The sequence below is a fragment of the Python bivittatus genome, unplaced genomic scaffold (assembly GCF_059951505.1).
Source record: "Python bivittatus isolate LINGU-HERP-01145 unplaced genomic scaffold, Pbiv_v1 ctg000410_np1212, whole genome shotgun sequence".
NCBI classification, from domain to species: domain Eukaryota; kingdom Metazoa; phylum Chordata; class Lepidosauria; order Squamata; family Pythonidae; genus Python; species Python bivittatus.
The window spans coordinates 16,267,256-16,290,275 of NW_028277067.1; the positions used below are offsets into that span (position 1 = coordinate 16,267,256).

General features: G+C 37.9%; 2 protein-coding genes across 2 annotated transcripts; both read left to right on the top strand.

Moving 5' to 3' along the window:
- The first annotated feature begins 4,124 nt into the window (after positions 1-4,124).
- Positions 4,125-5,221, top strand: LOC148215479 (olfactory receptor 1f45-like). The gene is made up of 2 exons (XM_088143298.1): positions 4,125-5,073; positions 5,169-5,221. Exons 1-2 carry the CDS (start codon positions 4,125-4,127, stop codon positions 5,219-5,221), a joined length of 1,002 nt encoding a protein of 333 aa, XP_087999424.1.
- Positions 5,222-19,300: 14,079 nt separating this feature from the next.
- LOC148215480 (olfactory receptor 10A3-like) lies at positions 19,301-20,278 on the top strand. The gene has a single exon (XM_088143299.1). The coding sequence runs from the start codon at positions 19,301-19,303 to the stop codon at positions 20,276-20,278; it is 978 nt and encodes a 325-aa protein (XP_087999425.1).
- Positions 20,279-23,020: the final 2,742 nt, after the last annotated feature.

Here is a 23,020-nt window from a genome sequence, read left to right on the forward strand (position 1 = left end):
CTTTTATTGGAACAACTATAGTAATAGAATCTTGCAAGTCTGAATATGCTCCCCCCCCCATTTTATATTTGTGTAAACTAGGGAGGGGCTTGTCTGAGATGTTTTCTCAAATTAGTTTTTTGGAATGGGCTCAAGCCCCACTTGTCTGATTGTTGCCTTGGTAGTGGCTCTTCTTCCTGTCCTTCAAGGCCATTCCCTATGCCCATTCCAGTATATATACTCTTTGGCTGTTTAAAAAAAGCAAATTTTGTCTAGGTTTTCCAGGAAAATGTTGCTGTATACATTTATCACACAAAGCAGAGTAATCTAGGATACATCCCAGCAAACTATGTGCTAATAGTTTAACAATACACACCAATTTGTGAAAGTATTGAAAGTGAAAGAACATTAACAAAATTTATCTCACAGTGCATTGTTTTCATATAGATGCAACTTGCAGGGCAAGCCCATACCTGCCCATTAGAAGGGCATTTTGCTTACTTTAGTGGGATTTCAACTTGAGTAAGGGTAAGGATTAGTTGCACAGGTAGCCAATCAGCAATCAGAGTGAAATAGTTACTTTAGATGCCAAATGCTGCCCCCCCCAAAAGGGAAATTGTGAGTCACACAACCTGTCCTGAACCCCTTCTCATTTTAAGTGCACTGAAGAATATTTTCCCATTACCATTTATGGGGAAAGATTGAACTGCCAGGTCATTTAGCCTTTTTTACAACAAATCAAAGGAGGAGAGATTTTGTTTTTTTCTTCAGACTAAAAAATATCTTTGCAGGAATACATATTTAAAGGTTCATGGAGATTAACTGCAAGATGATGATGAGGGTAATATTTAATCAATAAATTGACTGCTCCAATGGCTGAAGCAACTCCAGGCAGCATAGAATCATATAATAAAAACATATTAAAAATGAATTCAATTGAAACCACTCCAAAAATAGAAAAAAGAAAAGAAATAAACAGGGTAAACAACTATAAAATTATATTGCATACAAACAAATATTGTAAGCAGTGTTATAAAATACACTGTCTCAGGGCCTGCTGCAAAAGTCAGATCTTTAAGGGTTTCCTAAAGGGAACAGGGCTGAAAGTAGCAATCATGGCCAATAACATACCATGTTTTTGGATTATGGGCAGGCCTTCTCATTTAAGTAACTGGAAGGTTTGCAACTCTTGCCTTTTCCCTGGGAGAATGAACAAGACAGTGGTATCTGCAAAGGGTGTGTATGCTCAAATAGGCAAGATGCTGGCTGTGACCATGCAATCAAAGTGCCACATCCTTTTCACACCTGTCACTCCATACAAAAAAGAGGCAGGTGTTTCATCATTCGCTTGCAGCTACCAGCTCAACTCCTCTCCTTCATTATTCCTGTGGATGCCTTGGAACAAGCAGTCTTCATTTTCATCATCCAGCATTCGATCAGTGAATATCATAAATTAATAAGTCAAGGGTATCCATATATCAAGATACTGGCTCCTGCAACTGAAGTCCCACACTTGTTTTATGATTTCCACAGTACACAATAAAGGGGCAGGGGCACTTTTTAACCTCTGGCCCCTGGGGATGCTTCGGAGCAACAGCCTTCACATTTGGCATTTAGCATCCAGCAACCAGCATTAAATATAAATGAAAAATAAATAAATAAATAAATAAATAAATAAATAGTATACACAACTTTTATTATCTATACATGAATTTGACCCTATGAAGCCTTAGGATGAATTCCCTGAAAATTATTTTTAATGAGGCAACAAATTAATAATCTCTGAACAACACAGGAATCTAGGAAGCAGAGGCCCTCTTTGGGATCCATCATCTGGTTGCATCATAAAATCATCCAGAAATCTCCTAGGATTAATTGTTTTAAATACTTATGGAAAGCTATTTTAGAAATGTTTCTGTCTCATGGCAGAAGATGCTTCAATTTACCCAGGGTGCAATTTCTTCAGTAATGATTTGGAGAAATAGTTGCACAGAATCCTGGCCCACTTAAAATTATGCCAGTTATTTGCTGCAGGTAAATTCCAATTTTAGGAACGATTATATATTTTGGAAGGAAAATGCTGTTTCATGGAATTCTTTTGCATTAAAAGGGGGTGGCTTCCCAGATTGTACTAAGATGTAACATGGTTTCATTTTGGTTCAGGATGATCTGAGAAGTCAATTTTTGTGGTATGGAAAGCATGGTTTATGTATGAGCCGACCCACTGAGATGTATTCAACAAACTATTTAAAAAATGAAGGGAAAAAAACCCATATATACATCATATTTTTATTTAATAGGTAAATCCAGCCCTGGAGTCATTAATCCAAAGAATTTGAGACAGAACCTAAGTTTTTTCTCTAGCTCAGTTTGACATGTTATATATGGTATTGTCTGTTGGGGAAGATGACCTTCTTGATACTTGCAAAGGGGTATATCTCTTTGGGTCACAGATGACCTTGGAATATAGTGTGCCCCCCCTTGGTCTTCTTGAATGATATCATTTGCAGAACAAGTTGATTAATGACTAAGAAAATAATTTCTTTATGCAGTCAGAGAGTAACATCTCAGTTTCATTCCTGCCAAAAGTTGGACCATTGCTTATATTTATCATCGGAAATCATGATTGTACTAATTATATGTTTTCAGACACAGGCAAATGAATAGAAGATATTCCGTGAGTATTTGCTGACTTTTTTACTTCAATATATAAAAATGTACTAATTCGTAGAGTAAAACTAGTGGTTCTAAAAATAATTTGGATGATTTATCAGGCTTTTAAATGGTTGTATATTAATTTGTGGGATATAATATATATAGTGAGAAAAGATGATCTCACCTGCCACAGTTGTAACTATGCTGCACTCACTTTCTACTTATATATTACTTAAGTATAATTTCAATGTGTTCAGTGTTTCAGTCAGATTAGCGATGTAAAAATCCTAAGTATGTTAACATTTACTCCAGAGTCGCCTTCCATTGCTCAAGAATTTTGACTTCTTGTTGATTTGGAGACAACCTTTATTGGATATATTTTTTAAAAATAAAATTGTGTGTGGGGTATGGAGAGACACCAAATGTCCACCACGGACATATCTGTATCATCTCAGCCTAAAGCGATAAGCTAAAAAATGGAGCTCCTTAGATTTTCATTACTTCAACTTTGCACATTTTAGTACGAATGTGCAGTCGTGATGTTGAGGTAGAGAATGAAAGATATGGCTATCCAATTAGATCTGGCATTCCTTCCCAAGGATATACACCTGACCAGTTCCTCCACCTTCTTAAACCTGCCAAACACCTAAATCAAATTGTAAGCCCTAACTAGAGGAGGATATTCTCCTTGACTTGAGTTGATGCACTTCCTACTGCAATCTTAGAAGGGAGATACTAAGGTATCCCGTTTGGCCTAAGGTTTTGCCCATGTAGCACACAGACTATTGGAACCATTAAATGCATTTTATTATATTGTCCTTTTTATACAGGCATATGGTCAGGATGGATAATCCCACCTTTAAGCAAATTTTCTGGTCATTTGACATGTAATTCTTACTTTCAGGTATTCATGCCTCTATTACTCTAAATGTAGCTAAATTCTGCTACGTCAAAATACAGAGACCACTGATTTGTATGCCCAGTTAATTATGTGCTTTGTTCTTTTTATATGTATGTAACGTGTTAAATGGTTGTTTTATTATGTACTGGTCTTTGGCTACAATAAAGATAAAGACATATCTGAAAATATCTAAGACAATAAAATAGGAAATCAAACAATGGGTTATTCTGTTGTATTTAGCCATATTATTCAAGCCATAGCTAAGCTATTGTTCCTGTTATTTGAGTGGAATTGTTGTGAATGTTAATTACTCACAATCTCAGCATGTATATGTATGTACAGTATGTGTATGTATATAGACACACACACACACACACACACAGAGCTATAGAGAAAGAAAGAGAGAGAGAGAGAAAGAGAGAGAGAGAGAGAGAGAGAGAGAGAGAAAGAAAGAAAGAAAGAAAGAAAGAAAGAAAGAAAGAAAGAAAGAAAGAAAGAAAGAAAGAAAGAAAGGCTTCAGAATGCATTTGATTCCATCTTCTTTTTCTTATAAATTCTAGAACTGATGTGCATTTGATGAATGGAGGAAATGACAGATACAGAAAAAGAAAATCAGACAGGCATTAGGGAATTCATCCTTCTGGGTCTGGGGACATTCCCTCACCAGCAGCCTCTCCTTTTCTGTTTCTTTTTGGTTATTTATTTAACGACAGTAACTGGAAACCTTCTCATCTTTCTGCTAGTTGTGGCTGATCAGCATCTTCACACCCCAATGTACTTCTTCCTGGGAAATTTGTCTTGTCTGGACACTTGCTATAGTTCTATTATTCTACCCAAAATGTTGGCCAGCTTGCTGACTGGTGAGAAAATTATTAGTGTTAGTGGATGCATCGCCCAATTTCATTTTTTCTGCCTTTGTTCAGGTATAGAAACCTACCTTTTGGCTGTCATGTCTTATGATCGCTATTTGGCAATTTGTAGACCTTTGCTCTATGCTTCTATTATGAATAGGAAATTCTGTTTTCTGCTAATGGCTGGGACATGGATTAATAGTGTGATAGTTAATGTTATTCTGGTGGGTTTTGTCACTCAATTATCCTTCTGTGGTCCTAATGTCATAGACCATTACTTTTGTGACTTCCACCCACTGGAAAAACTGTCCTGTTCTGACACAAGTCACCTTAAACTCGTCCTTCTTTTCGTAAGCTTTATTTTTGTAATCACTCCCTTTCTGTTGACCCTCATCTCTTATATTTGCATCATTGGCACCATCATCAAAATCAAATCTACCACTGGAAGGCAAAAAGCCTTTTCAACCTGCTCCTCTCATCTCATGGTGGTTTGCCTTTTTTATGGCACATTATTCATTGTCTATGTGTTGCCAGATTCTCCCAACCTGACACATCTCAATAAAATCTTCTCTATTTTCTATACGGTGATGACACCTTTGATCAACCCCCTAATCTATACTTTAAGAAACAAAGAAGTCCACAAAGCCCTCAGACAACTTTATGGGAAAATGATAATTTTCAGCAGAAGTAATTTGAAACTATCAATTTCTTTTCAGTTTTATTAGCTAATTGAATTTAAATGTGAATCTGTGGTGTCAATAATTGGTTCCTATTCTATTTAGCTGTAAAGGCTGAAGATTCTGATTGGGATTATGATGGTTACAAAATTGGATAGCATCATTTCATGCCAAGGTATAAATGCAACTAATCTCCATATCTCTCTGCCTGTTTCTTTTTAGATACCATGAATTTGCATGACTGGTTTTTTTAGAATAAGTCCTTGATTTTAAAAGATGTTGATACTGGCTACTTGGCTATAGAAAATTGTCTGGAATATTTTATGTAAAATATATGTATGTTTTTTCATTGTGTTTTCATAGTATGACTTGCTCTGGATGTTTTAATAATCTTAAAAACAGATTCAATAGTTATTCTCCAATATGTCATTGCTTTGTTTTTTATATTTTATCCACCTATAGACATGATTTGATATCACCAATTTTCCTTTTCTTGTTATTGTTACTGGCTTATACATTCTTCATGAAAAAATGTCCCCCACTTAGAATTTCAAGCAATAAATAGTCTTGGGTCACAATTCACAAGAGCATTGTTGCAACAATACTGGAGGATTTATATGGCTCATACGGCGCTACACTATATAACTGTTAGAAATATGTTGTATAGTTTTTCAAATTCAAGTGAATTTCTCCATATGGATTTGGCATGAGAGGCCAAGGAGAAGGGTGGATTCATGTTGATAATGACACCAGATAGTTATTTCTTACTTTATATGACATTGTAAATAATGGGACACATTTGTTGCGGTATCACTTAAGTTTCTATTTTTAGCACTGTGATGTTAAATCAAAATGACATAGCTTTAATTTTCTAACCATTTGATTAGGAGTGCCATCATTATTTCCTTATTTTGGGATAGATACATAATACTTAGATAGCAGTACAAGCTGATAATCTTGTAATTCTTATGCTATACTTTGATCTTTTATTGTGTTAGCTCCTCCTGAATCAGCTTCTCACTAGGACAGTGTCTTAGGCAGAAAGGGAGGTAGTATTATTATACTCTTTATCTCAGAAGACCAGTTACTGTGAACAATTAATACTTTATGTATAAAAACTTAATTTATAGTATAACTCCTTTCATTTTAAAGAGATATTTCAAGAAGATCCTCCTTCAGTCTTAATGTCAGATTGAGAGTAGAGGAATCCCACTCAACCTTTTCCTTTAGTTTGATGTGAAATTGGAAGAAGATTCTTTTTTGATAATCACAACAATGACTCACATACTTAACTGTCCTGCCTTTCCTTACTTATACTACACTTAAATAGCATAATAATCAGAATATCATGGAGTCATTTCCTATTCAAAGTTAGTTGGTCCTCTTTTCAATATTTCAGAAATCTAACAAGTTAAACATTGGAAGAGAATATGTGTAGCTCAGAGTTGAACCGTGGAGCCCTTGGGGTTCTCTGAGCTTGGTTGTTTTCTTTCAAATGTTTCATTACCCAGCTAGTAGCATATTCAGTGCTAGAATGGAATGGGGTTTGCTCTCTGTTTATATACACTGGCATGCCCTGCCAGTGTTGGTGGAGGTGAGGGTTTTGTTTTGTTTTATTTCCCCCCCCTTTTCTGGTAGTCCCTTGATTAGGGTATTGTTTACTCCTTGATTGTATGTCTGGTGATAAACTTGGTGTTAATCTCTGCTTACCTGGGTGAGGAGATGTTCTGGTCTTTTGTTTTCCTTTCTATTGTCTCTTTTGAATAGTGTGTAGATGTTGTTTATCTCTATATACCTGTTGATAGCTGACTTGTCTGAATACCAAGCTTCCAAAAATTCCCTCGCATTTTTGGTTTTAGCTTGGTCTAAGATGCTGACAGTTTCCCAGTTGAAACTATGGTTAAGTCTGTCCATGTGTTGTGAGATTAAGGAGTTTTCGTTGTATCTTCCAACTGCTAGTTGGTGTTCACAGATGTGCTCTTCTAGCCTTCTCCCTGTCTGTCCAACATAGTGCTTTTTACAGTCCTTACACTGTATGTTGTAGATGACTCCTGTTTTTTCTTCTTGGGCTACTGGGTCTTTTGGTTTGCTTAAGATGTTTTGGAAGGCTTTAGTTGGTTTCTGTGCTACAGAGATGCTATGTGGTTGTAATAGTCTACTGGTAGTTTCTGAGACATTTCTGATGTATGGCAGTGTTATCCTTTTCATACCTGTGTTGGTTGTGTTATAATAGATTGAGTGGTCAGGTACTTTTTGATAAAGTTGCATGGATAGACTTAACCATAGTTTCAACTGGGAAAATGTCAGCATACCCTAATCAAGGAACTACCAGAAGGGGGAAAATAAAACAAAACAAAATCCATACCCCCACCAACACTGGCAGGACATGCCACTGTATATAAACAGAGAGCAAACCCCATTCCATGCTAGCACTGAAGATGTTACCTAGCTGGGTAACGAAACATTTGCAAGAAAACAACCAAGCTCAGAGAACCCCAAGGAGTCCATAGTTAAACATTTTCTGAAAGAATCATCTTTGTCACTGATTAATGTAAATATGTGTGCAAATCATAGGAGATATCGAATGTAGAATCTTGCATATTCATTTTAAGTTCTATCTTTTGTTGGCCCACCAGTACAAAATCTTTTCCCCCCTTCTTGACCCATTCTTAGACACTCAGGTTAGTAACATACAAGCTGTCAAGTTGGAAAGAACATTTAAAAGTCTACTCCTTAAACTTTCCTACTGAACACCATTCTCAAGCTACAGCTGACAATGGAACATCTTCTGGAACATCATCCAAATTGGCCCCAGTGCTGCTGGTCTTTCACAGGGCCTTGAAAACTTGGTTTTGTGCCTGAGCCTGGGGCTCTGGATGTGTTTCAAAGCCTATCTTCTGTCTGTGTTAATGGTTGTTTTATGATTCTGCTTGCTGTGTGTTTTACTTAGTTTTTTATCTATTTTTATTGTAAGCAGCCCAGAGTCACATATGTGAGGTGGGTAGTGATATAAATCAAATAAATAAACAAACAAACAAATACAGTTAGCTCTTTCTGTTCACTCACTCAGGGGCTTATTTCATGAATGTATACTGAATTATATTTGTTCTTCATACCCTGCAGCACCCTCTCTTACTCTGTGAAAAGCATGCAATCAGTGATCCAATCAATAGCACTAAGGAGGCCTGAAGCTGTTAACAGACACTTGATTTTCTCAAGAAGAAGGAACAATTTCAGAAATGTGTAAAGAAAGTGTTGCATTTAGCAGTGGAAAGTACAAGCTTACAGGTAGTCCTCAACCATTCGTTCAATGATTGTTTAAACTTATGATGGTGCTGAACAAATGTGGTTATGACTGGTCCTCAGAGTTATGACTGTCCCAGCACCACTGTGGAAATGTGATTGTAATCTGGGTGCTTGGCAATCCGTTCACACTTACAGCCAGTTGCCAAGCACCCCACGATCACATGATCACCTTTGCAACCTTCTTTGCTGGCTTCCCCAGAAAGTCAATGGGGAAGCTGGCAGGGAAAGTTGCAAGTCACTGGAGTAAGCCTCCCCACCTGAGTATCCTCCCCAGCCCCTCTACACCTGTGCTGTGCAGGCCACTTGTACACCACTGCATACCCTCCCAGACCCACATGGTACCTCTCAGGTACCACTGCACATCTCTGTACATACTCCCCGACCCACACACCTCTTGTGCAACCCTGCACACCCTCCCTGACCCATGTGCCTCTCGCATACTCCTGTGCACCATTGTGCACCCTCCCCGACCCTTCCCTACACCCCCGTGCACTCCCTCACTTCCTCCACCACCCAGCAGCAGCCACTTACCTGCCTGCTGGTCTGGGACTTGCAAGTTCCTTCCAGCTTCCCCACTGACTTTGGTTGTGGGAAACCGGCAGGAAGTTGCCTTGCCTAACAACCATGGGATTCAGTTAACAACGGCAACTGGGACTGCAGGGATTGCTGTTGCTAAGCAATGCAGTCATGCTTTATGTCAGCATCACTTAGCAATGGAAATTCTGGTCCCAACTGTCATCCTAAGTCCAGGACTATCTGTACTCAGAAAGTCTAAATACAGGGTTTTTTCCATTATGACTTCTTTTGAGATTTAATGGAATTGTGGAAAGCAGCCCTTAAAGAACCCAAGTGATTAAAGATAGGCAACAAAGTGTCTGTATTTGCATGCAAAGCTACTCTGCCTCAACCAAAGAAATGATAAGAACCCTGAACATTCCACAGGTATAGGAATAATCTTCTACCACTCCTTCTCCTATATATAGGACCTACTCTTTCCATCCATCACTCTCAAATCTCTGTGTGATCATGCACCAAGTTGCACTTTCCTCATACCCAGGTACAGAGAGAGAGTCTCCCCATCTTTTTCTCTCCCATACCTTTGCTGAATACCGACATGCCATTAGCAGCCTAGCTGACTGCACATTTTTTTGCTTTGCCCCATGCTAATAACATGGGAATTGGAGATGGGTTCATGCTTCTAATTTAACAGGGGAAATGGTTTTGGAGGCTTCTCTATGACTACTTCTATCTGAGTGATAGCCCTTCAAGGTAGATCAGACTAGGAATTCAATGTCATGTAGGTCAGTACTACTTTTACTGTAAAGCTATAATAAGAGAATCTTGCAAGTCTGGATGCGTTCTCACTTTAATTTGGTGAGAACTAGGGAAGGACTTGTCTGAGATGTTTACTCACATTACATTTCTGCCCCAGACTCAGGCCACTTTTATCTGACTCTTACCTTGGTAGCGGTTCTTTCTCCTGTCCTTCAAGGCCTTTCCTCCTTTCCTCTACATTGAAATGTGTTGAGACATAGGTCCTGCTATCTCTTCCTGATTCAATATGACCAAGGCTGATATTTCTCACCTGAAGAAGAAGAAGAGTGACTGACCACTGTGCCCTGAAGCTGCCTGCCAGAAATATTACTGAGGGCCATTGTGACATCACTCTGAGGCTGCCTACCTCAACAGGAGAACCTGGCCATTGTGTTCTGATGCTGCCAGCCTTATAGGGGAGTGATGGTGGTGGTGGTGGTGGGGGAGTGCACTGTCAATTTATGGCTCATGTTTCTTGGTTTCAGGTGAAAAATTGTTCAATATGATTTTATTGTGATATTGCCTGCCTAAAACAGAAACAATTTATCTGGATTAAGATTTCGGGTTTTCATAATAGAAAGCAGAATATTTCTCTCCTATTACGTAAAATATAAGTTTCCTTGGAGTTAAAATTCATCCATGTAGAACTGTCGGGATGATTCTTGTATTGTTTCACATTTTACAATATACGTTCAACTACTTCAGGTAGAGATTGAAATGTGTGACCAATGAAATAAAGTAATGATAATAACAATGGCAGGAACCTGATTTCAAGTAATACTAAGCAAATTGTGGAGAGTGAATATTACGGAGTGAAAGAAATCCAAACTGTATCAGCAGGCAATAGAATCACTATGCATGAATGTGCTCCTACACTCTCAAGATACCATTCCTGAGAAAGATTTCAGTTGAATCAATTAGTCTTCCAAACTAATAAGCACTGAAGAAGACAGAGATCCCTAGGTGAAATAATTAATATAGGAATCTTCTTTGGAGTTAAGAGATGGATTACATCATTCAAACTCCTAATTAAACCTGAAGATGAACAATTAATCCCCCCTAGATCACTTATTTGAAGAGTACAGGGATAGTATTTTAAGGCTCTTATTTTTATAGTAGGGCTCACCACACAGGCCATATACTACTATTTTTATAAATAGTGGTATAAAGAGCACATCATTTCCTGGAGGTTCTCTCAAAATTCTGACTGCTGGGAAATCTATGAATATGAGGCTAACCTGCTGCAAGTAAGTTCTACCCTTCGATACTGTTATATTTGGGGAGACTTGTTTTAACTTTGTCATAAGATGGACATAAGATGAACTCACTTATCTCAATCAATATTTAGAGTTTTACTCTGCTTCAAGAATGATTTGTTCAGCTACATTTCCCTTACCACTTCTTTGGAAAATGATAAGATTTGGGCATATTGTAGTCAGTTTAAACTTCAAATGTTAGATTTCCAGCTTTTCTTTCTGTTGGGGGAAATAAAGTTTAAATTACCCCTATTAACATAAGAATTTTTAAATTTAGATCAGTTTTCCCATTTCCACCTCTTAATTTGCAGTGGGAAATTCAGTGGGAATTATCAGTGTTTTATAAGGGGGTAATTTTGGGTGCCACTTTCAATACATTCCAGTGTAAACTCCAAGAAAGGATTATGCATAAGTTTTTCCAGCCAGTATAAAACAATTTTCTTACTGAACAAGATTACATGCAGATCTTGGATACATAGATGGGATTCTTCAACATCTATCCATATTTTTAATTTATCTTTCAATATAATAGAATAATTATGAAGTATATCATTGTGTTAGGGAATCCCCATCCCCATTTGAAGATTTTAAAATATAGTACTCTTCTAATTACATGTGGCCTTTTTAAACTGACAGAGGGAACAAAGTTATAGTTTCCTTTACAGTAAGTGGGAGAGAATGAGTATAGTATTGCTAGTGCACTAGAATTGCTAAGAGATTCATCGTCAGCAGCGGTGATTTCTTATGGTGAAGATCAGAAATGATCCACCAATGAGGCAAATATTCTCAAACTGGTATTAAGAAAATACATGGGTTATACTCCCACCCATTAACCACAGTGACTGCAATCTTTGGTATATGTCCTTTTCCATAAAATCCAGGATCATTTTTCCTCTGGTTACTTCCTTGATTAATCATTGTAAATTTGATTGTAATATCAAATTCATTTCCTGGGCTGATATACAATTCTGTATTTTACCAAGTGGAAGATTGCATGAGGAATACCAAGTGGAAGTATGGATGAGGAAGTATCCAGACAAACATATGGTAATCTTAAGAATGTTATTTTGCATCCTTACGAATATCACCATTGACACTGACAATAACCCTGGACCTTGGCTATGCTTTGTTTTTGGGATTGTGGGCAGTGTTCAAAATTAGTACCAACTCACTGTTAGTCTATTTCTTGTATTTGCCCATTTTTCAGGTCTTCTGATACTCAGAGGAAACGATGAGTGAACATTGGAGCACAAGTTGTTTCCTGATGTCAATCATTGCTCTGATTTCATTCATCAGTAAAAAAGAAGAATCTGATACAGACGTGGAAAGGTCTATGGCTGATTGTGGACGACGTCCTTTATTTCACCCAAGCTACAAACTGAATGAGATGCAGTGAGCTTAACATAATGCTGGATGCAGAGACAGGAAACCAGTCAGGTATCACAGAATTCATCCTCTTGGGTTTGGGGAATTCTACAGAGCTGAAGCCTCTGCTTTTTTTTTTTGCTTTTCCTGGTAATTTATCTTGTAACAGTAACTGGGAACCTCCTCATCATTATGCTAGTTGTAGCTGACCCGCACCTTCACACCCCCATGTACTTTTTCCTGGGGAATTTGTCCTGCCTGGAGACCTCCTATTCTTCATGTATCTTGCCAAAAATGTTGATGAATTGGTTAACTGGAGACAGAAGTATTACTGTGAGAGAATGCCTCTCCCAGTATTATTTCTTTGGGTTTTTTGCATGTGTAGAGACCTATCTCCTTGCAGCAATGTCTTATGACTGCTATCTGGCTATATGTAGACCTTTTCTTTATTCTTCTATTATGAGTAAGAAACTGTGTTTCCAACTTATGGCTGCAGCATGGCTAAATGGGATAATAGTTAATGGCACCAAAATACTCCTGATCACTCAGCAAACCTTTTGTGGCCCCAATGTCATTAACCATTACTTTTGTTATTTGAGTCCACTAGAAAAGCTCTCCTGTAGTGACACAAGCTCAATCAAACTCATTAGTCTATTCATATCCTTCACTGATATTGCCATACCATTCATTCTAACACTTGCATCTTATATAATTATCATCATCACTATCATAAAAATCAAATCCAGCATTGGAAGGAGAAAAGCTTTTTCAAACTGTTCCTCTCATCTCATGGTGGTTTGTCTCTTTTATGGCACATTAATCATTGTCTATATATTTCCAGATGCCCCCACTCTGAGGCACCTCAATGAAATTTTATCCATGTTTTATACAGTCTTCACTCCTTTGGCCAATCCCATCATCTACCCTTTAAGAAATAAAGATGTTCACAAAGCTTTAAGACGGCTTCATAATAAATTGATAACTTTTGGAAGAAGTTATTTGAAATGATTCTTTTCATCTAAGTAGATAAAGGGACTATCGAAACAGTTCTTTTTTTGCAGCCAGAGCTACTAATTCATGTATGACTTTTTGGTCTCTTCCTTGGGGATTGCAGGGCTGCGATTGGTGATGTAGTGACAGTACTTGATTGATGGAGGTGATGTATACAGTTTGTTTTGTATTTTTTCATTACTCTTTCCAAGGTTTAAAACACAATATAACACCATTAAGCTTAACACTGCAAATTTGCTGCAAATTTAGAATAGAAGATGTGTAATTTTGCAGCCAGGTTTGAGGAACACAAGATGGGAGTTCTGTAGATTCTCCCAAATGGGGATAAATCACTGTTCTCTACTTCATTTTGCCCTCTCTTTTACTACTTCCATCATCATGCAGATATTTCTGTCAGCTGTTTGGCTTTTCAAATTTCTGACAGTTTTTTATCCTCTTGGGATCTTTCCCGTATACACACAAACACACACAAATATGCTGTCAGCTTTGCACTGTAGTCTAGATAGGAAATACAGCCAGATGAACTAATTCTACTTTATTGTAAGGTTACATTAACAGAACCTTGCAAGTCTGAAAGTACATTTCTCCCCTGTTGCCTTTATAGCCCAAGAAACTAGGGAGGGCCCCTTCTGAGATGTTTGCCATGCCCACATTCCTGCTGTGGGCTATGCTGCCTCTTATCTGACTGTTTTCCCAGCTGTGGCTCTTTCTCTTGCTTTCCAAGATCATTCCCACATTTTATTACACACATGTACACATATAAATACATTCATACACTGAGCTCCTTTCCTGTCTTCAAGAGCTTGGACTTTGACCAGCTGGATCTGATCAATTTTGTTACAATCTGGGGTACAATTTGGTGAGTGGGTTAGCTGTTCTTGTACATATACTCTGAGGATTTCTTAATACTGTTATCCATCAGTCATATTTTTATTTTCTTCTGGTCTATGGGCACATAATTATTTCAGTCCACTGTCATGCACTTAGGTTAGACAAAGAGCTCCTTGTGGAGTTTATTAAGCTCAATATTGATCATGATGACAAGAAAAGGATATTTTCTGGGCAAGCCTGCAAAGATGTAACCTTCTGCTCCAACATGGCTTCTCTCTGCTGCAGTCAGCCCTTGGCTTTCATGTAGTATGTCCAAAGCAGCCTTCTAACACTGTTTGTGTGGGTTTATACTGTGGTTTCCAATGTATCCTCATAACATGTGTTCCTTTGGGAGTATTCCTTGAAAATACTTCCAATACTCATGTGGTTGAAAATTTTAATATTCTACTCAATCACCTGTTGTAAAGGAACCTCTAATAGTATGTAAGCATACTGATAATTCTGAATAGAAATTTAAAATGGAATGGAATTTAGTGGAAGTTTGAAATGCAAAAAAAAAAATGGAAAAATATCTTTTAAAAAGTATAATAATAAAAATTGTTCTGATAATAGTGTGGTCTTCTAATTTCTCACTAATGGATGTTTATCATCTGTCCTGGTGTAACATTGTTTATTTGATATTTTCTCAACAGAATGATAAACACTTTAATTGCCATTGAATGTTTAAATTTGGCGGTTGCTTTATTGTATTAGTAATCCATATTCCTGGCAGAGGGTACATTTCACAAGTTGATAGGTCCATAAGTCGGTTCTACTGATGATCCTCATAGCCATAAGTCACCTTATATCACCACCGGGTGGATTTGGACTTACTGCTTAGCCCATCACCTGTTCGAACCATCCAGCTTGTTCAGAATGCAGGAACAGATCATGTAATTCTCCTCCCACTCCTAGCCCATTGCAAATGTACTGCCTGCCATGTTTTCCAGCATTGATTTCAAAAGAACTGTTTTCTGACCTGAGTACCCTGTGATTGGCTGCAGGGCTTGACAAGCCTTTCTCTTCTATCTGCTTGTCACTTCCTTGTGTAGCCATTTCATTCTAGGATACCCTATTCTCGGCTGACCTCCACTTGCTTTTTTTTTTTTTTAAGAGAAAAAAATAGTCTTGCATTTCATTCCTGATGGCCTGTTGGGTTAAATGAAATATCTTCAACCCTAGAATTTCAGAGTCCATTCAGTCCTAAATATCCCAGTGGCAACTGGTTTCTGCTCAGGCTGTTTGAAGTATGCTCTCCTTGCTTTCCAACTTCCCTGCCCAGAAGGAAAAGGGGAAGGGAAGAGAAGAAACCTTTCCCTTTCCCTTTCCCTTTCCCTTTCCCTTTCCCTTTCCCTTTCCCTTTCCCTTTCCCTTTCCTTTATTCTTATTTTTCAATATCCTTACAATGTACATGTGGTGGAATGGGAACCAGGATGAGGAGACAGGGTGGTCGGAGATGAGATTATTTAGACCTGCAGGGTTGAATGTGTGAGAAGAAAGAGGCTCAGAATAACCTGCCCTAATGGGTTTGCTATCAGCTTTCACACTTATGATCTATTTCCCCAACTAGAAATAAAGATTCTTTATGAAATCTAAGAGGTCAGATGAAGGGGCTTTAGAATAAAAACACTGAAACTGTCATTTTATGAAACTGAACTACCAGTACTTTTTTGTTGCGTAGATGCATGAGCCAATAGAAGAATGTAGGATATGGAGGAACAAGCTATTCCTAACTTCTTTCACAATTATGGCATTTGAGTTCCCTAAAAGGAAAAGGCAGACATTGGTGGATCAATCCATATAAGAACAAATTGGCCATGTTTGCCTTTCCTGCATGGATGGGAAAAGCAAGAAGTAGGGGCATGTTGAATCACATCAACATTAAACTAAACAGCAGCCCATCTCTGTTGCCAGCTCATTGGAATCAAGACTGGGAGTTCTGAACTTGGCTTAAGAAACAGCCACATGCAGTGTGGAATCAGCTTAGGCTACAGTACGCAGGGCTGCCACAATCTGGTGTCCAAATTTTGTGTCATACAAGGATGGCACATGGGGGGGGGGGGGAGTTGCAAATAAAAAGAAAGCATGATTCACTTGAAACTATAGGTGTGGGGACCAGTCTTGGAGTGGGGTGAGGCGAGTGCATAGAATGATTGCAACATCGACTAAATTTTTTTTTCTGCAGGGTGCTAAATGGAATTCGGCACAAGGATGCCTTGTATCCTAGCAGTGATCCTGGTCCAATCTAAAGCTGCCCCTGCAGCCTCATGCCAGGCAGCAACAGAGGCCTTAGTCAAAGTGTGTAACAAACTCCAGGGAAAACCCCAAGATCCTTCTGAAACCCAGTAGGGACCATTAGATGTCTGGGGCAGGCCAATCAAATGGATCCTGCCTCCCTGCAAATGGAGGAGAGCACTTTGGTAAAATCCAGGCCTACCAGATAGTGATTTGCCTGTGACAAGGGACAGATGGAAACATACCCCAACTCCAGATCACATAGCTACTACCCTGAAACAGTGTGTGACCCTCTCTGTGGGTCGGGACCAAGATAAGCTGGGTCAGATCCATGATTGTCATGGTGGCCATGAACCCCTGCACTGCCTTTGAGTCTACCCTCAAGGGTGGCAGATTGAAGTCCCCAGAACCAAGTCTGGGGTCTCTACCACCAGCCTGGAGACGGCCTTGAACAGAGTGGGCAGGGAGGCTTCAAAACAGCATGGAGGCTGGTACAGCAGCAGGACTTCCAACTGATTCTTAAGGCCTACCCTCACCAGTAAGGTCTCACACCTGGCTATCTGCAGGACAGCACCCCTGACAACCTTCAGAATCTCCTAATAGGCAAGAGCAACATTACCTCCCCAACAGTGGAGTTGTGGTTGATGTCTAACCTGAAACCCCTCTGGGCACATTTCAGAGAAGGGCACTCCACCTTCTTTGTCCAGACGGGTCTTGGTAATACATGCCAACCTGGATGAGGTGATTCTTATTAGAAGCTGACCTAATATTCAGCAGCACCAGCTGGAGTCCAGAGCCATCTATGATCTTGCTCTTGTCTTCAGACTAGCCTTTCATAGAACTACTGTACATGTTTCAAGTTTCATAGAGATTAACCTGAAGATGGGATAAATCAACTTCGGACAAGGTCATAGAATCTATTGTTAAAGATCCACTCCCCAGTCATTATGTTTCACTAGAAAGGATTGATGATTCCAAATTTCAGTGAAGAATCTGGGGGAAATTAAAAAAAAAAAAAATGATCCGTAGAAAATGTCAAGAGAAAAAATAAGGAAATTCAAAGAGAAATATAAGAAAAGAAAATGATCAATACTTCCTCACATGTTACTACCTAATATTCATAGCCTGGTTTCTGAGGGTAGCCTACCCACCCACCAAGGGAAGTAAATGGAAGACCTGTGGTTTTTAATTGTCTATCGGTGAAGGTGACTAATGTACAAGCCAATTTTTCAACATGTAAAACTTTCAAGAAGAAAGTGTAGATGAGCTTTATTATCTGTGCATGAACGTGACTTTGCAGGATGCATTCTCTGAAAAATATTTCAAATGAGTTTACCAGTCCTCAGAATCAGTGAACTCTAAATAAAACAGCAATCCCAAGGAAGAAGAATGAATGTGGGAATTTCCTTTTATGTGTCTAATTGAGTTGCATGAGAAAACAAGAAAATCAGCAACAAATCTCCCAAGATTAATTAACTTTAAATACTTTAAAGCACTTACAGTAGAAAAAGCTCTAGCTTGCCCAGAGAACAGGTTCTCCAGTAGTGATGTGGAGAAAAAACAATACTGAATCCTTGGACAATCTGCCAATAAAATATTGCTGAAAAAAAATTCTATTTCAGCCACAATTATATGTTGAAAAAGGATAATGCCCTCTTTCATGGCCGTCTTTTCCATTTGAAGATTGGATGGCTTTACATTTGGTACTAATCCATAATGTGGATTCCTTTTATTTCAGCTGGGAAATTTTCTGGTCTGTAAACCAAGGCACTGTGATTTTTGGTATCTGTGATTGTTGGCAATGTGATTTTTGGTACAAGTTGCCTTACATTCATGCAATGTATAAACCCAGCCCAGGGAAGATGAATTCAAAGGTTTGGACTCTTTTTCTCTTGGGTCGATTTTGTGAAACTACATGGTGGTGTCATTCAAGGAAGATAACCTCCTGGATGCTTGCCAAGGAATACTTTTTTCTGTCACTGATGGCTTTGTAATAAGATTTACTCTGCAGTTTCCTCTTCCTGGTTAATATCTTAGGTAGAAGTTGATTCCGGAATGCCCCAAGAAAAACATTTCTTTTTTTACACAACAGAGAAGCACTAGACCAATTAATAAAACATAGTTCTGTGAATACTTACAAACCTACTGGACTGTTTAGAAAATTATGTATTAGCCTTTGGTAACGTAAAAGTCACTTGGCTGATTTATTTGCAAGCTTTCCTAATTTGTTATAAAGAGTAACTATGTAACTCTGTTCTCATTTTCAAACAGGTATAATGACAATGTGTTAAACATTCCACGTCACTTGCAGAATGTCCTAGTTCCATGTTAATTTTAGTTCCAGTGTCATCTTTCCTCAGGTGCTTCCCTCGGTAAATAAATGTTATCTTTTTGGGGATTCCAAGACCAATGTATTCCAAAAATTAGAAAGGGTTCTGGGGTGTGTAACTCGATGTACTGCAGCCAGTTTGTACATATCTAACATATTTTCTAACTGATGTTATTGAGAGCTTCACGCTGGTTTCCAGGAAAGTGATCCAACATTTTGGAATTACTTATGTCACATTGACCACAGTTTACAAATCTGCAGAGGACAGATAGAATGTAAGTTTGGTAGGGGGAAAGGAAATGGAAATGCTTGATGCCCTGAACTATACCGCTTTCCAAAGTAGGCACAAACAAAATGGTTTTGCTACTTTTAAACATAAAATCCCAGCTATCCTGCTATCTCAGTGAACTAATGGTCAGTAAGAGCTACCAAAGTTCTCAGGATATTTTTAAATTTTCAAGAAACTGATAGGAAAAGAGGTATTTCATTTATTGGCCTTTGAACCTGTCTGCTTCTTGGTCTGTATTCTAGATATGATTGATATTTGATGAATGGAAGAAATTTTGGATTCAGAAAAAGGAAACCAAACGAGGATCAGAGAATTCATCCTTCTGGGTTTTGGGAATCTCCCTCAGCTACAGCCTCTCCTTTTCTGGTTCTTCTTGGTGATATATCTGATGACAATAACTGGAAACCTCCTCATCTTTATCATAGTTGTAGCTGATCGATACCTTCACACCCCAATGTACTTATTCCTGGCAAATATGTCTTGCCTGGACACTTGCTATAGCTCTGTCTTGCTGCCTGAAATGTTGGCCAAATTGCTGACTGGTGAGAAAACTATCACTGTGATTAGGTGCCTAGCCCAATATCATTTTTTATGTCTTTGCGGGACTACAGAAACATATATTTTGACTGCAATGTCTTATGTCCGCTTTTTGGCAATTTGTAGACCTTTGTACTATGCTTCTATTATGAATAGGAAATTCTGTTTCCAACTTATGGTAGGGGCATGGGTAAGCAGTTTAACATTTAATGCCATTTTTGTAGCTCTCATGACTCAATTATCCTTTTGTGGGCCTAATGTCATAGACCACTACTTTTGTGACTTTCGTCCACTACAGGAACTGTCCTGTTCTGATACCAGGCTCCCCGAACTTTTCGCTTTCTGCATATCCATTATTTTTGTAGTTGTTCCGTTTCTTTTGAGCCTCATTTCTTATATTTCCATCATTGGTACCATCATCAAAATCCAGTCCACAATTGGAAAGCAAAAAGCCTTCTCAACCTGCTCCTCTCATCTCATGGTGGTTTGCCTCTTTTATGGCACATTAATCATTGTCTATACTTTGCCAGATATCCCTTCCTTGAGACAATTCAATAAAATCTTCTCCATTTTCTATACAATGATGACACCTTTGTTCAACCCTCTTATCTATACTTTGAGAAACAAAGAGGTTCACAAATCCCTAGCACGACTTTTTAATAAAAATATAATTCTTGGCATTTCTCTTCACTTATTTAGATAGCCAAAATTTAATTGGGGAAATAAAAAATTGGTGTCAATAATAGGCTGATATTCTGTTTAACAGTATTCACTGAGAAATCAGAGTGGATCATGGTGGGGACAGGATTTGATAATTTTGCTTCATCCAGAGTCCTCTTCTCCCCGAATATCTGAGGTGATTCTGCCCCATTTCCTGCTGCAGTTCCATCTATTTGAAAAAAAATCTTTATCACCCCCGCCCACCCACCCACCCACCTACCCACCCACATACATACATAGATACATATAATTGAAGATTTTAATTACAGTAATAACAACCAATACAAGCTAAAATCAAAGAGAGAAAGTAAAAGAAAGTAAAAAGAAAAAGAAAAAGTAAAAAAGGAAGAAAGAAAAGAAACAGGAAAGAGTGAAATAAAGAAACAGAAAAGAAATATGAGAAATATTGAAGTTGTAAATAACCCAGATATACCAACAGATCTTAAAAAAAGAAGGAAAAAAATCTGCATTTAATCTTCAACCAAGACTAAAAACTACTCCAATTCACACCATCATCAGTAAGGAAGGATCTCAAATTTCATAGTACCATGAACTTTATGAACCAGTAAAATTTCAAAGAGATTTGGACTTTCTCACCAATTGAATATTAAAATTTCAGGGATCAGTTCTATATAATATAGTTTCATTTAAAAAAAAATTGAAAATTTTGAGTCCTGCAGTAGTTTTGTAATAAAACTGATCAATATTCTATTTAACAAATGCCTTTCTGTATTAATGGCATTTCTTGATAGTAAAAAGCAAAAATAAATGAATAAAAAAAGCTGTCCTGTTTGGTTTACTTACAGAATTGAAGACTAAGAACAGTACCTTTACATGCCTCTTTTTCTGTGAATATTGAAAATATAAATGTTTAAACTTTCTTTTCTCCTTTAGTTAACTCCTGCCTCCCATTCATACTGCTGATATCATACAATATTAAAGAATTTAAAGAATTAACTGGCTATTACCAATTAAGAGGGATAAGTCACAATTCTAATGTGCTTGGTCCCATTTCTACTTAGAATGAAGTTGCCATATTTGAATGCTGATAGCTGTAATTTCAAAATTTAGGAGAACTTGCATCCATAAGCCACAGGTATGCACATCAGATTGTACCAAAAAGAAATTAATAGAAGCTAAATTGTTCATTAGGTCCTTAGGTCCCAGTATTTCCATGGAATGAGAGCTATTGTGTAAACATACATTTTTCCTGCAGTCTGCCTGAGAAACTGTCCAAAAAGCTCAGAGCACAGACTTAGCTGTAACAAGTGTGAGAATTAACAACCCATTGTCACAAGCCAGACTGAAGTGGCTAGATTATACCAGAAATTACCAGAAATGAATATTTGTCTCCCTCGCAATGCATTTATTTTAAATAGATGCCATTTGTAGTATAACCCCATGTCTATCCATTAAAATGAAGTCTCTCCAATGGAATTTACTCTCAGCAAAGGAGGTTTTATAAGAATAGGGCTGTGCCATGTCAAACTAACGATCCCTTTCAGTGTCCCCATTGTGAATGAGTAGGAACTACTTGCCACTCAGTCTTCCCTATGCCTTAAGGAGACATCCTGACCTCCAGAATGCTGAAAAACATTGTCTTATTACAAGTTATCAAGAAACATTGAACTGTCAATTTATTTCGCGTTCTTCCAACAAGTGAAAGAGGGAGAGATTTGGCTTTTTTTTTTTCCCCAGGCTGAAAAATACCTTTGGGCTTTCCGAAAACTACATATTGAAAGATTCACAGAGATTAACCTAAAGATGAGATAAATGTGATAATTTAGGGCAGGATGAGATGATAACGCTTAGACAAGAATATGGTTCCATTGCTAAGAGTCCAATCATTATGCACTATAGCAGATGAATGATTCCGAGTTTCAGTGAAGATTCCAAGGAGAAATTAATCAGCTCAGGGAAGATGAATTCAGTTGGTTAGGTTCCTTATTCTCTTAGGATAATCTGGTGAAAATATATGGTGGTTTCCTCTGGACGGTGAGGTAATACAACACAGATTTTTCTAGAGCTCAATAGAAAAATTAATAGAAGATAGTTCTATGAGTACTAGTTTTTTTTTTTTTTTGGTGCCTTCAAGTCAGTCCTGACTCCTGGTGACTGCCAGGATGAATCCCTCCTCTAAACTCTTTATTGAAATAGGTAGAAAATTATGTATTAGAGTCTAGTGTTTGTCAACGTGATTTGTAGTAAATGGAACTGGTGGCAAGACAAGATTATTTTATTAATACCACATGATATACTGTAAGTATGTTGTACACTCTTCTCATTTTTCAAAGAAATGTAATTACAGTGTGTTTGTTGTTCCATGTCTCTTCTGCAATGTCCTAGGGATGTCATTATTAAGTCCAGTCTCACCTTCCTTTAGGTGCTTCTCTTGGTCAATAATGCTATCTTCTTGTTGAATCCAAGACCTATTTCCTACAAAAGTAGAATGGGTTGTGAGTTGTGTGGGGACAACCATATGCACAACCCCAGTTATCTTGGGTATACAGTATGTATCACAAGAAAACCTCTAGAAAAGTTCATGTGGCTTTCAAGGAAAGGAATCTCGATGTTGTAGAATTACTTATTTCACCCTGAGCACATTTTAGAGTTCCAGAGAGATTTATTTGGGAAAGGGAAGAGAAATGGAAATGTTTGAATCCCTGAATCATATTGCTCTCCAGGATAGGGATGAGGCAAAAGTGTAATTGTGCTAATTTTAGCT

Bases quoted from the DNA above. Each gene is read 5' to 3' on its own strand.
- LOC148215479 (XM_088143298.1), top strand. From the start codon at position 4,125: ATGACAGATACAGAAAAAGAAAATCAGACAGGCATTAGGGAATTCATC. The intron at 5,074-5,168 runs GTAATTTGAAAC...TATTCTATTTAG, and splicing joins AATGATAATTTTCAGCAGAA to CTGTAAAGGCTGAAGATTCT.
- LOC148215480 (XM_088143299.1), top strand. From the start codon at position 19,301: ATGGAAGAAATTTTGGATTCAGAAAAAGGAAACCAAACGAGGATCAGA.